Source organism: Mus caroli, chromosome 2, assembly GCF_900094665.2.
Source record: "Mus caroli chromosome 2, CAROLI_EIJ_v1.1, whole genome shotgun sequence".
Lineage (NCBI taxonomy): Eukaryota > Metazoa > Chordata > Mammalia > Rodentia > Muridae > Mus > Mus caroli.
Window position 1 is genome coordinate 136,098,163 of NC_034571.1, and position 15,720 is coordinate 136,113,882.

General features: G+C 48.0%; 1 protein-coding gene across 2 annotated transcripts in view; it reads right to left on the reverse strand.

Moving 5' to 3' along the window:
- Bfsp1 (beaded filament structural protein 1) overlaps positions 1 to 15,720 on the reverse strand; it is a 35,467-nt gene that overhangs the window by 1,817 nt on the left and 17,930 nt on the right. Inside the window, exons 5-7 of one of the 2 annotated variants that reach the window (XM_021156425.1) lie at positions 13,195 to 13,302; positions 3,436 to 3,656; positions 1,689 to 1,774 (exon numbers count right to left, since the gene is read on the reverse strand). In XM_021156425.1, coding sequence (XP_021012084.1) covers positions 1,689 to 1,774; positions 3,436 to 3,656; positions 13,195 to 13,302 — 415 coding nt within the window. Of the gene's footprint in view, positions 1 to 1,688; positions 1,775 to 3,435; positions 3,657 to 13,194; positions 13,321 to 15,720 lie in introns of both variants that reach the window. The other variant, XM_021156424.1, reaches the window with a different exon arrangement.

The following is a 15,720-nucleotide window of genomic DNA, read 5'->3' on the forward strand; positions in this document are numbered from 1 at the left end:
ATNNNTANNNGNNNNAGNNATNCAGATACATNNTCACTTATGANTTNAATAGCACTAATTCCTCTTTCAGNCCCATGGAGGGAATGGCAATCAAGGGAGATCACAGTCAGGTTGTTGGGACACTGTAGGTAGATGTTGTCCCCANCCTGAAGCCACCTGAACCTGTCATAGGCCCAGTAGCCTTGCCACGGGCTTCTTTTGAGGCGGTTAGAGAGATGGCTGTGTGGAGTGAGTTCCCACTGTGTAGTGGGGATCCAAGTGCTCTGCGTGAACAGTATGGGGATGGGAGTGAGACTGGAGTTGTTCCAGCTGGGTGTTATGGTACAGTACCACGTGTCTCTGTATTATTCCAGCAGAGGGTTAATGGTGAAGTGGCACCTTTTCTCCCCTTTGGGAAATCCAGAGGGATATGAGGGCAAGGCAGACAGCTCAGTTTAGTTAACAAGTTCCAGGCCAATAAGAAACTTTGTCTAGACAGACAGACAGACAGCGATGTTAGTGCGTGCAATTAATCCCAGCACTCAGAAGTCAGAGGCAAGCAGATCTCTATAGAGTTTGAGGTTAACCTGGTCTACTTGAAAGTTCCAAGTAAACCGAAGCTGCATATAGAGACCCTGTCATAAAAACAAAACCAAACCAGACAATAAAAACAAAGCAAAACAAGAAGATTGAATATCACCTAAGGAACAATAAACAAGCACACCCATGTGCACCACACACACACATGCACACCCATGTGCACTGCACACACACATGCACACCCATGTGCACTGCACACACACATGCACACNCATGTGCACTGCACACACACATGCACACCCATGTGCACTGCACACACACATGCACACCCATGTGCACTGCACACACACATACACACCCTTGTGCACTGCACACACACACACATGCACACCCTCGTGCACCTACACACACATATACACCCATGTGCACTGCACACACACATGCACACCCTTGTACACCTGCACACATACACACCCATGTGCACCACACACACACATGCACACCCTTGTGCACTGCATACACACACATGCACACCCTTGTGCGCTGCATACACACACATGCACACCCATGTGCACTGCACACACACATGCACACCCATGTGCACTGCACACACATACACACCCATGTGCACTGCACACACATACACACCCATGTGCACTGCACACACACATGCACACCCTTGTACACCTGCACACACATACACACCCATGTGCACTACACACATACATGCACAGCCTTGTGCACTGCATACACACACATGCACACCCATATGCACTGCACACACACACATGCACACCCTTGTGCACCTGCACACACATACACACCCATGTGCACTACACACACACATGCACACCCTTGTGCACTGCACACACACATGCACACCCATGTGCACTGCACACACACATGCACACCCTTGTGTACTGCACACACATATGCACACCCATGTGCACTGCACACACAAATGCACACCCATGTGCACTGCATAACACATGCACACCCTTGTGCACCTACACACACATATACACCCATGTGCACTGCACACACTGAGGTTCTAGACAGGTTGGAGGGGAACATGAATGTCAAGCAGGAAGAAAATCTTGGTGTTGCCTAAAGAGAAGAAAGTGGAGGAAGCCAGGGCTGGAAACCAGAGGCCGGGCTTGAGGGGTTACCTTTCACACTGGATCCAAGGCTGAGAGGGGCCCCATGGCTTGGGGTGATCAGAGAGATGGGCGTCTCAATGAAAACGGAGCTCAGCCTGGAAGGAAGAACCAAAAACAATGTGGCACCATCTTTAAGTCATCAAACCAAGTAAGTGAGGGACAAGATCAAGCCTTGAATATTGAGCAAAAATGAAAAATGGAGAGAGACAGGCAGACAGAGACAGAGAGAGACAGAGACAGAGAGAGACAGAGACAGAGAGAGCCTTCTCTAGACCAAAGTGGGCATGAATTGCACTTCAAAGTGTTAACCACATAGACATTTACACACTGGACAAGACACACAGACATCCTCATTTCTCTGAGCTCAAGCCATCAACTGTGAAAAGGCCATGACGGGTACTGCACAGCGACCACTCAGAATCGAAAGCACAGTTCTCCATCATTGAGTCTGGAGCCTCCAGTTTTTAATTACATAGTTAAATTCAGTTAAATTCTAGATAATTAGAGCAAACAATTATTCTCTATAGGATGTACAATATACAGGATACACATATTTAGGATATAAATCACATATATAATATACATATATAAAATATAATATATAGTATATGATACATATAGTATAGGATGTAAAATACTATCTAGGATAAATAATACATAAAAATTTCAAATAATATGTAGTATGTAAACATAAAGCTATTTAAAGAAGTAAGAGAAGATGTAAGAAATTACTGCATCTAAGCAGAGTGCTCAGGAGTTGCTCAGTCCACACTGTAAGATCTTTATCTGTTTTTAATCTACTTCAAAAATTGGTATCAACAAGCCAACCAAACATGTGTGCATTAACTTTGTGGGCTGCCCTTTCCCTATCACAAAAATTGTCAAAAAAAGAATTTAGTGCAGTTCTCGAGTTCTTTTCATGGGTGTGCTCAAAGCAGTCACAGAAACCTATGTAGCATGTGAGCTACCCCAGGACACAGGGCTCTTGACAGAGAGAGAACAGAGAAAAGCCTGCTTTCCCTGGGAAACACTTGCACCAGGCACACACAGCTGAGGCAGAGCATCTGGAGCAGGAGGAGGAGCTCTGCTGCAAGGCCTTGGAGAGGAAGGACTTCCAGTCTCACTCAACCTAAATCCAAAGAACTAAGGGGTGGTGTTGAAGAGCCACAACTGGTTGCCCGACCCATTCTCCAAAGCTTATCTATAGATGGCTATCAGCATAGCTGAGAGAGAGAGAGAGAGAGAGAGAGAGAGAGAGAGAGAGAGAGAGAGAGAGAGAGAGAGAGGAAATTTCCCAGGAGTCAGTGGGGTTATCACAGATTTGTGATGAAGAAGCCCTGCATTGATCCTCGGAGACAGTAAAATCCCAGAGGTAGCAGCAGCAGCAGTAGCTTTAAACACTCCTCAGTGTCATGCAGTGAAGAAGGCACAAAACCTGCTAAATCCATCAGCTCCGGGCGTGGGGCACAAAGCAGACCCCTAATTGCAGCTGTTTCTCGTCACCCAACTTAAAATATCAGACATATCTCCAATCATCCCCACCCTCCCTCCCATGCTCTCTGCCCAAATCTCCAGTGGTCTGTCATGCTCCTGCTACATCTTCAAGTCAGGGACGTCTGCATTTCCTTGTCTGCCACATCACCACTCCCTCCAACTGTTCCTGGCACACGGTAAGCACTTGACAAAGACCTGTAGAATGAGGGTGTGGACAGGCCAGGGGGGCCAGGGAGCCAGGCATACAGACACACGACCGCACCTGCTGCCTTCGATCTCAATGATCCGATGATAACGGTCTAGCTCATTCCTCAGCGTCTGCTGGGCCACGGCTAGCTGCCTGCAGTCGTAGGACGACCTCTCCAGAGACCGCTCCGCCTCCTCGATCTCCTTCCGAAGGTTTTCGATCTGCTCGTTGTAAAGCTGTAGCTCCTCATCGTAACACTCATGAGCTTGCTTAATAGCTTGTTCCAGGGCCGTGGTCTGTGGGCAAACGCAAAGAGGACGAAGCTCATCACACCTCCTGCAAACAGGTAAAAGCTAATGTGGGGGCTGGCAAGATGGCTCAATAAGTATGAATGCTTGCAGAACAAGCAAGAGGACCTGAGCTCAAATCCCCAACATCCATGCAAAGGCCACCATGCTGGTAGGCTGGGGGAGGGGGGAGGTAGGGATGAGGCACAGGCAGATTCAGGGAGCTTACTGGCTAGCCAGCCTACTTGAAATGGTTAGTTTCAAGGCCAGTGATGGACCCAGTCTCAAAACATAAGGTCAAGAATGATAAAGATACTTGACATCCTTTGCTGGCTTCTCTGGGCATGCCTACAAGCACACACATACACACAAACACACACATACACACACACATATACCACACACACATACACACACACCACACACACATACACACAAACACACACATATACCACACACACATATACCACACACACATNACACACACATATACCACACACACATATACCACACACACATACACACACACCACACACACATACACACAAACACACACATATACCACACACACATACACACACACCACACACACATATACCACACACACATATACCACACACACACACACATACACACACACATACACACACACATATACCACACACACACCATGGGATGCTGGTGGTGCTGGTCCACGGGTCATGCTTAAAGCTACAGAGAGCTAGACAGACGTCTGTATCCAGGTCCGTGCATGGGTACCTCAAGGTACTTCTTGCAATGGAGCCTAAGTGTGCATGCTACGTATCCTGGTGACAACCATTGCTGTGACAACTGAACTCTTCCCTCAGTGGTAATATCTGGAAACTTAGATTGCAAAGGTTAATTAGGAAACTATGGGAATGGATACACAGGCTGAACCCTCTTATGAATGTGTGTGGTGCAGGGAGGGTATTTGCATGCATGTATATCATGTGTGATGTTAGGGGGCAAGTGTGTATATATGTGTGCTGGATGTGGAGAAATGTGATATGTGTGTATGTCTATGGTATACTGATATGTGTGTATGATATGTGTATATGCATGTGATTTATGTTTGGCTGTGTACATGGGGAGTATGCACATGTATCTATATGTACATGTAGTGTGCATGATATATACGTGTGCGTGGCATATTCTGATTGTGGAGTGTGTGTATGTGTGATGGGTATATGTAGGGGTGGAGGGCTGTATGTGTGTGTTGTATGTGTGTTGTGTGGGGTGGTTGGAGGGGTGGGGATGTGGTAGAAGGTGTGAGGCATGTACTGAGTGTGCGGGTGTGGGGGCCCACATGTGCTGAAGCCAGATCAGGAAAGCAGGGGTCTTCCTGAGTCATTATCTACCTTCTTACCGTGAACGATATCTCCCACTGAACCATAAGCTTACCATTTGGTGAGTCTGGCTGTCGAGCAAGCTCTTGAGAGCTGCCTGTCTCCACCCCACAATGTACTGAGCCTGGAACCAGCATTGAAGCCAGCTCAAGAGATCCTAGCATTATCTTCTCCCCTGGGACTTCAGAAAGAGGGAACTCAGAAGCAGTGGAGTGGAGGCAGCTCCCAGACTACCAGGAGGACGTGCAAGTGGGGACCTGAGGCTGCCGTTCTGAAGCAGTGACCTTTTGAAATGTACATAGAGAAGCTGAGAGAGAAGTCTCCAAACACAGAAATGAAACCAAAGAAGGAAGATAAACAGAGATGGAGGAGCCTGTGTCAAGAGAGGGAAGAGGGAGAGAGAGAGCCAGTGAGCCGGTGCCTCAGAGGCTGGATCCTGGTTCCTGGTCCCTAATGCATACATGCTCTCAGATTTCATAAGCTTCCTGTTACAACCACTTCCTGCCGGGTGTGGTGGCGCACGCCTTTAATCCCAGCACTCGGGAGGCAGAGGCAGGCGGATTTCTGAGTTCGAGGCCAGCCTGGTCTACAGAGTGAGTTCNAGGCCAGCCTGGTCTACAGAGTGAGTTCCAGGACAGCCAGGGCTATACAGAGAAACCCTGTCTCGAAAAACCAAAAAAACAAAACAAAACAATACAAGCACTTCCTTCAGGGCTGGGGAAAACCTTCCCAGTGGAGAACCCAACATGCATCACTTCAGCCAAGTCATGGCAGTCAGCGCCATCACACTTGTCACAGAAATGGCACTTGTCGCAGGCCCTCAGTCAGGACCTGACAACGCATTAGGGAAGCCCTTGGGCAGGTCCGGTCTACAGATCCCTCCCCGTCATCAAGGCCATCCAGGCAGAAACACTAAGGCACTGCTCTGGAGGGCAGGAGCTCAGGGCTCAGGGGACACACGGGCTCAACACAGGCAGAGGGCAGCAGACGATAGGTGAAGCGCCATGAATTCCCTGGTGCCCTCCATTGTCCTATGTGGTTACAGAATGTTAACTTGGGGGAGAGGGGCTGGGCAGAGAAAATACAGGCTGTAGAGTGATTTTTTCAACCTTGTAGAAATTTAAATTTATTTCAAACTACAACAGTGTCCTTCTGGGTTAAGTCAGTTGCTGCATGTTTTTTCTAGTCCTTCAAAATCAGCCTCCACCTGCAGTGTCAAATGCCAAGTCACACCCACCACCGACTGGGGCAACCATGATCTTGACAAATGACAGTGGTCACACACACACCAAGAAATGTTTTCAAGAAACAAGGGGATTGTCTCTCAAGAGCTGCTTCACTGTGACATTGAGGGAATGTGTGGAGCCACAGGTCCAGGGGACAGAGACACAAGGCTTGAGAGCACTCTCATTCACCTTCCGTGTTCTTGAAATGTTCCTCAATAAAGGGCAGGAGGAAGAGTGAGGCATGCAGAGAACCTGCATCCTCTTTGTGTATGGAGTCTGGTCTGTACTGCCTCATCAGGGAGAAGCTGCTATTGTTCCCATTGCTACAGATGAGGAGATCGAGGCCTACAGAAGAAATGACTTTCCCATCAACACCACAGCAAGATGCAAACCCACCTGGGCACAGTGTGAGACGTTTCCTGAAAGTGTGGCCTCCCCATCCTATCCTCCCCCCAGAGTAGAGGTGAGCAGTGGGCATCAGGTACAGAGAGAGACAGAGACAAAGAGAGACAGAGAATCGTGGGGAATAGAATCCACTCCAGGGCCCTGGTAAACTACACTGCCATCTATCCCCAGTCAGACACAGCAGCTCTGCTCACAGAATGCACAGGGGACTCAATGTGACCTCAGGCAGAGATTTCCTGGAGTGTTTCAGGCTTCTAAACTGTAAGTCGGGCAGCAACGGGAATCACAGAACAAAGTTAGAGACGAGGTTTTTATAATCTATGATTTGCTTTTCTGTTCTGGCGGTGGATAGTGTGCTGACTGTTGTTTCTTTGAAGATGCCCGTGTTTTAAAGGCTATGCCCTCAGGCACGTCATCCATGCCATGTGTCTCAGGCACTGCCCAACCTTTAACAGGCAGCCAATACTCCATGGCTCCTTAGACCCCATCCATCTTCCTCACTGTCCAAGGAGATGGATCTGTTTATGAAACTAAACTTCTGTCTGCACCAATGTGGTTTTCATAGCTCAAAAACATAAACTACGCATCAGAAAAAAAATATTCAAGAAAAACAATCAGCTTCACTTTCCGCAAGCTTGGGTGTGGCTAAGGAAAGCCCCAAACGTGCAACATCTCTGCACTGTGCTGGGGACGACCAGTCATCACCAGCCCTCGCCAGCCCGCACCGGTTAGCAGAGAATGAGACACAGAATCCGGCAGGTGATTCAACCACATCTCAAAGGCCTGTTCCTGGCACTGCATAAGGAAAGGGATTTCAAGAAAGAAATTATTCATAAAAGACAGGTACCCTAGGAGCCAGAAGAAAGGAAGAGCTTTCCAGGGTTATCTGGAGGGGAGTGTCTAAAGCAGGAGAGAGAGGCGGGAGGAGGGCAGGAGCCACGTGCAAGCATGCACTTCACACTGTGAGCGAGATGAATGCTGTCTCTGCTTAGAGCATAGATGGTCTGTCTCTTTCTATCTCTTCAGACAGCAGCACAGGGCAGCAGGAGCCTTTGCAGGAGCCAGATAACTGCCCTTCTGTGCAGTGAACTCCAGCCTCAGTCCTCTTAACACCAGAGCGCTGTTGGGTGTAAGACCTTTATGTAAAAGGAGGAAGAGACTCTCGGGGATCAGCCCTAGATCTCAGTGCCATGGCTAAATGTACTGAGTAGGTCACAACTGTCAGTAACTGTGGGACCCAATATGGTGCCTGCCTCCCGGGCTTCTCAGCCTTCCTAATGCTATGGCCCTTCAATACAGTTCCTCATAGTGTGGTGACCCCCTAGCCATAACATTATTTCTGTTGCTGCTTGATAACTGTCATTTTGCTACTGTTATAAATCATACTATAAATATTTTTGGAGATAAAATAGCTGCCAAAGGGGTTGTAAACCACAGGTTGAGAAGCGCTACCTAGAAAATGGTGAAGAAAATTGAAATCAGGCAGCATACTAAGTATCCTTGTCCCTCCTATGGCAAGACCAAGGTGAAGATGTGGGCCATAGGCATGTGGCCCTGTGTAAGAACAGTGGCTGTCAGGACCTAGACCCACCATAATTCTGTCACAGTCAAGTGAGCCATCAGAGGACAGAAGGAACTAAAGGCCAATGAGAGCATCACTATTTGAAACCTCTGATAATAAATGGGTTAATCTAGGTAAAGATGATGATGATGATGATGATGATGATGATATATCCAGCATGTTGGCTTTGTGGGTAAAGTTTCTTGTTACCAAGCCTAACAACCTGAGTCTGAGCCCCCGGCCCAAACAATAAAAGGAAAAGAATAGACTTGTGAGAGTTGTCTTCTGAACTCCACACGTGCATGCACATATATGCGCGAGTGCGCACACACACACACACACACACACACACACACACACGAGAGACGGGGGGGGGGAGGGAGGGAGGGAGGGAGGGAGGGAGATAAATGTGGTGTGTTTTGTTTTGCTTGAGGGATGGTGCCCTGATCAAGCGCTGATGCTGAATCTCACCACTAGATGGCGGTAAAGAACCTTGATGAAAAAGAGGTCAGGGCTCATCCTGTTTGCCAATCAATAAAACCGTTTTCAGGTCCTGTCAAGACACTGAATTGTCTGTCATTCCTTGTCCGCCTGGAAGAAATTAATCCCCAGGGGACTTGGGCACCTGTGTTTGGCTGACTTGAAGGAGAGGCCCCCAGCTCCAATCTCGGGCTCTGTTTTTAGAAGCATAGATCTAATGCCTGTGGAGCCGCCTCGAGGACTTAAGACAGGAGTTGCCAGACCACAGCTGGTCTGGATGTACCCGTGAATCTGCACTTCTGACAAGTTCCCAGATGCTGCTGATGCTGCTGGGCCAGGGAACTTACCCTGAAGGTCCTAACCGGGAGACATTCTGGAAGTATCGAAAACCTTAACCAGCGCCACAGAGTAAGTTATTTAAATTAATCCTAACCACATAAGCCAAGAAGAAGGAGGAGGGGAGGGGGAGGAGGAAGAGGGGGGAGGAGGAGGAGGAGGAGGAGGAAGAAGAAGAAGAAGAAGAAGAAGAAGAAGAAGAAGAAGAAGAAGAAGCCACAGCTAGAGAGGAGAAATTGGAGGCAGAGGGTTAGACCCAGGACTTTACAGACAGCGCTGGCGTGGAACAGCCTTGGGCCAAGGAATGCACAACCTCTATGACTAAACAGGGTCCTCCCCACTATAGCCTGTCAGAATTGACTTGTACCAAGCACACATACGACACTGAGAGCAAGTTCTCCCATAAGATCCTCCATCAGGGGCCCAGGTGGACCACACACACACACACACTTTATGCCACCCTGGGAGACCCAGAACAGAGAGACCAACCCGCTTGCCCCACTCCCTGACTTACAGAACAGTGTGAAAATGAGAAAATACGCAGGAGCCACGTCACATACATGGGCTGTGACAACCCGTGAAGGTGGCACACCTGAGGTTCATTAGACCAGTAGCTGTATTTTTTTACTGAACAGTCACCTCTCTGGATCCTAAGAGTCCCACTCAACCAATTATGCCTCTGCTGAAAAAAAAAAAATATATATATATATATATGTGTATGTGTATGTGTATATAAACACACACACATATAACAATGTTTGTCATCATTTCCTAAATAATAAAAAATAAAACTACTTATACCCACTCACACTGTCCTGGGTGTTATAAGTTGTTAGGGTTGAGTTCAAGCCTACGGGAGAACTTCATAGTTCACATACAAACACTAAGCACTTCGGAGTCTTGAGCAAGTGTGAATTTCAGTACCTGTGGGGCTGTGAAGACTAATCCCCCTTGGATACTGACAAACAACTATCCACGCCCTGCAGAGCATCATGGACGTGCACTGGTCCACTTGACCACAGTGTGGAAGCACTGTGCTTTCTGTAGAGGCCATGCTTCCTGTTTGCATTTTGCCCTCCTGCACAGCAGTGGTGTGGCAGCAAGCCATGACTGTGTCAGCCAGGACACACCCTACACTCGACAGGACAGGGTGCTGTGTTGTTTGGTTGGGGTGTGTAATAGATAAACGGGCCATATAAAAGCCATGTGCACCTCAGGCTACTTCAGCTTGCCGCAGATTCATCCAGACATGACCCCTCGCGTCACGGACACTGGATAACGTATGGAGGGATTTGGTAACTGGTGACAACTATCTTTATAGAATTGGCTTGCTTCGAATAATTTTTTTGCCTTCAACATTTTATGAGAAAGGATCCACAAACTTCACCGGACTAATAAAATCTAGAGACAGGGAAGGGGACCTAGAGGAGAAAGTGAGACCCTACCTTAGACACAGAGATAAACTGCTAAGTCTCAGTAGTGTCAGAGGCTGAGAACAGGACCTGACCCTCATGAGGTTTCTGTACCTCATGTACTCGGAAACCAGACCAAGCCTGTTATTTCCCATCCAATGAACTATAACTAAGAGTTTGAAAAACATGGGTTTCCAGGACCATGACAGGCCTGCACCTGCTTCCTCAGTCCCATGCACCACACACGCACAATACACACATCCCACATGCAGGCACATGTACCCTACATCGATAGATCACACACTTCCTATACATATCATGGTTTTAGAGCCCTCAAAAATATGTGTGCACACAAAGAAAGACAAACATTCTCCCCCCAACCCCGCCCCACCCAGAACTAGAATTTTCCGTGTGAGGCTAGGGCCTTGATCTTTTTAGTATCTAGGGCTGTGGTTTTCAACTTTGTCACCCAGACCACAGGAAGTGACATAGTTCACACCATAGGCCACATCATACGTGTGCATTTGAGCAAATACATGTGTAGTGAAAAATACACAGATACATTTAAGACAAAAGTTTTCCAGGATAAACTTTGTATACTTCTCACTGCCATGCATTCTGTTACTTCTTATTCCCAGCGCCATAGTGTTGCTTTCGTCTTCTTTTTTATAAACACTTATGTATTTACTGTACGTATATGAACACACTATCACTATCTTCAGACACACCAGAAGAGGGCATCAGATCCCACTACCAATGGTTGTGAGCCACCATGTGGTTGCTGGGAATTGAACTCAGGACCTCTGGAAGAGCAGCCAGTGCTCTTAACCCCTGAGCCATCTCTCCAGCCTGCTTTCTTCCTTTTTAGTACCAGTTAATTCTACTGAATTCATTTTACACTAAATGAATTTCAATGAACAATTTGAAAACCACAGTCTCGGGGCTGGTGAGATGGCTCAGTGGGTAAGAGCACTTGACTGCTCTTCCGAAGGTCCAGAGTTCAAATCCCAGCAACCACATGGTGGCTCACAACCATCNGTAATGAGATCTGATGCCCTCTTCTGGAGTGTCTGAAGACAGCTACAGTGTACTTACATATAANAAANAAANAAANCTTTAAAAAAAAAAAAAAAAAANAAAACCACAGTCTCGGGAACCGGGACTGGGCCTACACCCACTTCCTCAGTCACATGTAAAACACTTACACAATACACACATCCCACATGCATGCACATATGCCCGACATAGATAGATAAATAAATCATACTTCATATGAACATCACATGCCACACATACACCTGACATTACACACCCCACATATACACACGTATATACACATAGATGCACACATGCACACCCCACGCACCCTTCACATTACACATGCATGCAATATGCATACCATACACACTTTACAATATACTCTACATACATACACAGCAAATACACTCACATCACCTCATATACTCACACACTACCAACAGACCCTATATACACACATACCATATACACCATATACACTATATACATATTACACACACAGAGACACACACCACATTCTCTACATAAACATTTCTCCAGCTCTCCCTTCTCCACTTCCCTCCCTCCCTCAACCCCTTTCAGTCCTCAAAAGAAACCACAGTCACCGAGAAGTATCTAGTCCCTGAGCCATGGTTATGTCCTGGGAAGAAGGCATTTTTAGGTCCTGACTCAATTTCTCTCCTGTGGTCTTTTACTCAGGGGGCAACCACTATTCCTTGTTGCCTGGCAGTGTCTTCTGGGACTGCTGCACAGTGAGCTTTGTGAGGGGCCCAGTGGGGATGGAAAACAGGATGTCAGAGATGGTGATTAAATGAGAATCCAGTTAAGTTTTTCCTGATGCTCTGGGCTCTGAACAGTAGGCCCTGAGTGTCATGGCAACCCAGATGCCCTGGGTTTTACAGTCAGAATTTTAGATCTTTTTCTCGTTTGTTCCTTGAGGGTACCTGACTACTAAATGCCAATTGATTGGTTTGGGATGTGTGGTTATCCAGCTGTAGGAAGGGCAGCATTTAAACCCGACATTCAACGTCTCTGTGTCCATCTGCATGGAAATGAGAGCGTGTGAAGCAGTCAGGGCTGTGAACCATGAAACCCACAACTTAAAAGGAAACAGAACTGTGAGCCTCACACTAGCAGACATCTCATGAGAGGCGAACACTGGTACAAGCCAACCTCCTGCCTCCTTGCAGGTACTCTTCCCAGACAATTCCAAAGGAGAGACCACAGGAAGAGGAAAAACAGGGATGCCCAGATTTGAGTGAATATGTGGTTAAAACCCTGGGGTGTGTGTGTGTGTGTGTGTGTGTGTGTGTGTGTGTGTGTGTGTGTGATTAAAACCCTGGGATGTGTGTGTGTGTGTGTGTGTGTGTGTGTGTGTGTGTGTTTTCTAAGTGTTAACAGGCTTGACAAAGGCAAAGCGATCCATGATGAGATGGGTTAAAGATGTGACTCAATGGAGACAAGAGGAGTGCCACCATGAGGCTGGGTGTCCACGTGTCCCTGTCTCCATCCCTGTCATCCTATGTCCCAGAACTCTTCTTAGCAGATTGCTAAAAGACACATCCCGGGAAATCTCAGCCCAGGGCAAAGCAAGGTGTTTGCTCCCCTGCTCAGAATGCTGTGGTGCAGGGCACACGGGTGTGCTGAGTCTGTACATCACAGAACTGGACACCTCTGCCTTCATGTATCGGTTCAATAAGATATGCTGAAGATGGCTCATACCTGGGCCTGCAGCTCGGCTTTCTGTGCCTGCAGGTGGGTGACTGCCTCTCGGCCCTCCTCCAGCTGGTTCTGCAGGGCGGCCACTTCCCGTTCTGTGAACAGCTTTTCCTGCATGAGGAGGCCAGACTGAGATTCAGACAAAGCAGAAGTGCAAAGATAAAGGAGACAATGAAGGAGTAAGAACCCTTCTTTGTATCCCCCCAAGTTCATGTGCCAATCCCCGATCTGCTAAGGCATTGGTGAGTGGAAACCTATGGAAGGTGATTAGGGTCATGAAAACGGAGCTCCGTTAGGACTTAGTGCTAATGAGAAAACGAAGAGGTAACGGGGACCTACCCCCGTCCCCCAACCACCACCACAAGGCACACAGTGAGGAAGAACCTGCAACAGGTACCAATTCTGCTAGCACCTTGATCTTGGACTTCCAGTCTCCAGAGCTCTGAGCAATAAGCTAAGGGGTCCTGTTCCAACTGCCCAAGCTGGCCCAAACAGGCCCACGGTGGCCACTGTCTGAACCATTAACTGCTCAAGAGGAAAAGCTCAGACAACAAAGAGCAAGAGAGCCAAGCATAGACCTATTTGTGCCACAGACTGGCTAGCCAGACAGACATTTGACTTTCAAAACCTCCGTTTTCCCTTTTGTGAAAAGACCACTGTGGAATGCAGATGCTCATTTGGCTAAGGGTTCTGTGCCTATAAAGATGAAAATCATTTTGTGCTCTGAGCCATCAGCTATGCCACAGTGCCAGGCAGAAACCATCTAGCCCCAAAAGGTGAAAGGCCAGAAGAGGCCTGATGAAGCTGAGACACTGATGATCAGTGGGGCAGTCCAGAAGGAAATCCCCTTCCAGCCTGTCCACAATCTGTCATGACTTGCCTCTCCACCTATTCAAAAATACCAGTGATTCTTAAAGGCTAACTGTTCAGGAGCCCTACCTGCAACACAGAGGACACTGCCTCAAAACCCTAGACACCCAAACCTGAGTCTATACCAAGTGCTCTACATGTTCAAGCCACATACAGAAGGCAGCCCCTGTCCACCAACACCTCACAAGGAACTGCTATAGTGTAGATCTCCAGGGTTCCTGTGTTGAAGGCTTGGTCATTATCATATAGAATTGTGGAAAGAGGGCAAAGCCTTTAGAAGGGGGGGTCCTAGTGTGTGGGACCGTGAAAGGTAGCTTGGTCCCCGGTTGAGATAAGGCTTGAAACCCCAGAGACCCTGAAGGGAAGGTAGGTATTTCACCAGTTACTGGACACCAGGCCCCTGTCACTTGTCATAGCTCCTAATAGATTTGTGGCCCTAGGTCATGTAAGGGCAATGCCCCAAGCCCCTCTACTTATAGAGGACGTGGCCTATGGTCACATGGGTTCAAGACAGATCTCCATTTTAATAAGGTACCTAGAGGACTGGAGGGCTTAGCCAATTCACTTTCCTTCCCAGACACTCCTCCCTGCAAAAGGTGTTTAACGAGAAGTAGAGTATGGTTTTACTCATCCATTTTTTATTTATGACAATAAATACCTTAAAAAAAATGGTCTGTCTCTTTTCGTCGGGATCCACCATGGGGAGCCAAAGAGAAGGCTTTGGCCTATAGAGCCAGCGTCTAATCTCCCGTAGAAGGTTGCTCTGTGCTCCTAGCCTCGATGACCAAGCCCGGCCTAAGACTGCCACCCATCAAGCCAAGGACTCTCCCTTGGGACCAGCCTGAGCGTCCCCCTTTTCCCTGGGCTAGACCTAGCCTGTGGGCCCCCACTCCATTCTCAGCCCTCCCTCATCTTCCAGCAATGCCTGGCTGCCAAAGAGCCTGAAAACCAGACGGCCCCAGCCTTGTGGCAGGCCCGGGGACCCCGAGGCAGCTCCAGCTGTCCCTGCCTCAGACTATGCTTCCCTTCACCCAGAGCAGTGTCCTGGGGCTTCCCTACAGCCCAACACCTACCCAGCGACAGAGTGCGCTAAGCGCAGTTGATCTCCCGAGTCCTGCCTCTCCAGCGGCCATGCCCTGTGGCAGAGCAGACACAGAACCCATAACCCTACACTAGTGGGAACAAGCAGGGGTGTTATACCCTTGAAGGGGATTCTGGGTCCCAAACCCCCTTTATCTTTCTTGTTCTGCTCCTGCCATGATGTGCCACACTGCCACAGGCTCACAACAAGAGGCCAACTGACCACAGTCTGAAACGTTTAAGGCCTGGTTCACTTCCCCCAGCTAGGCTCTACCGCTAGAGGTGCCATAGCCTCCCAAAAGTAAGCCGCCAACTAGGGACTAAGCATTCAAACACATGACCTGTAAGAGACATTTCACATTCAAACGCTAACTGTTCATTTGTGCAAAGGTGACTTCCACAAATTTCCAGAAACAAAACATCTGAGAGTCGATGTAAGAAACCTTCGCAAACTAAGCAGTGTGCAGAACTCTGGAGCTGAGATTCACAACAAACAAGACAGGAAGCTTTCTAAATCTATGCCTTCATCTTCCCTGTGCACAGATGGACACCAAGACAACAAGTATCACCCACCCCTGC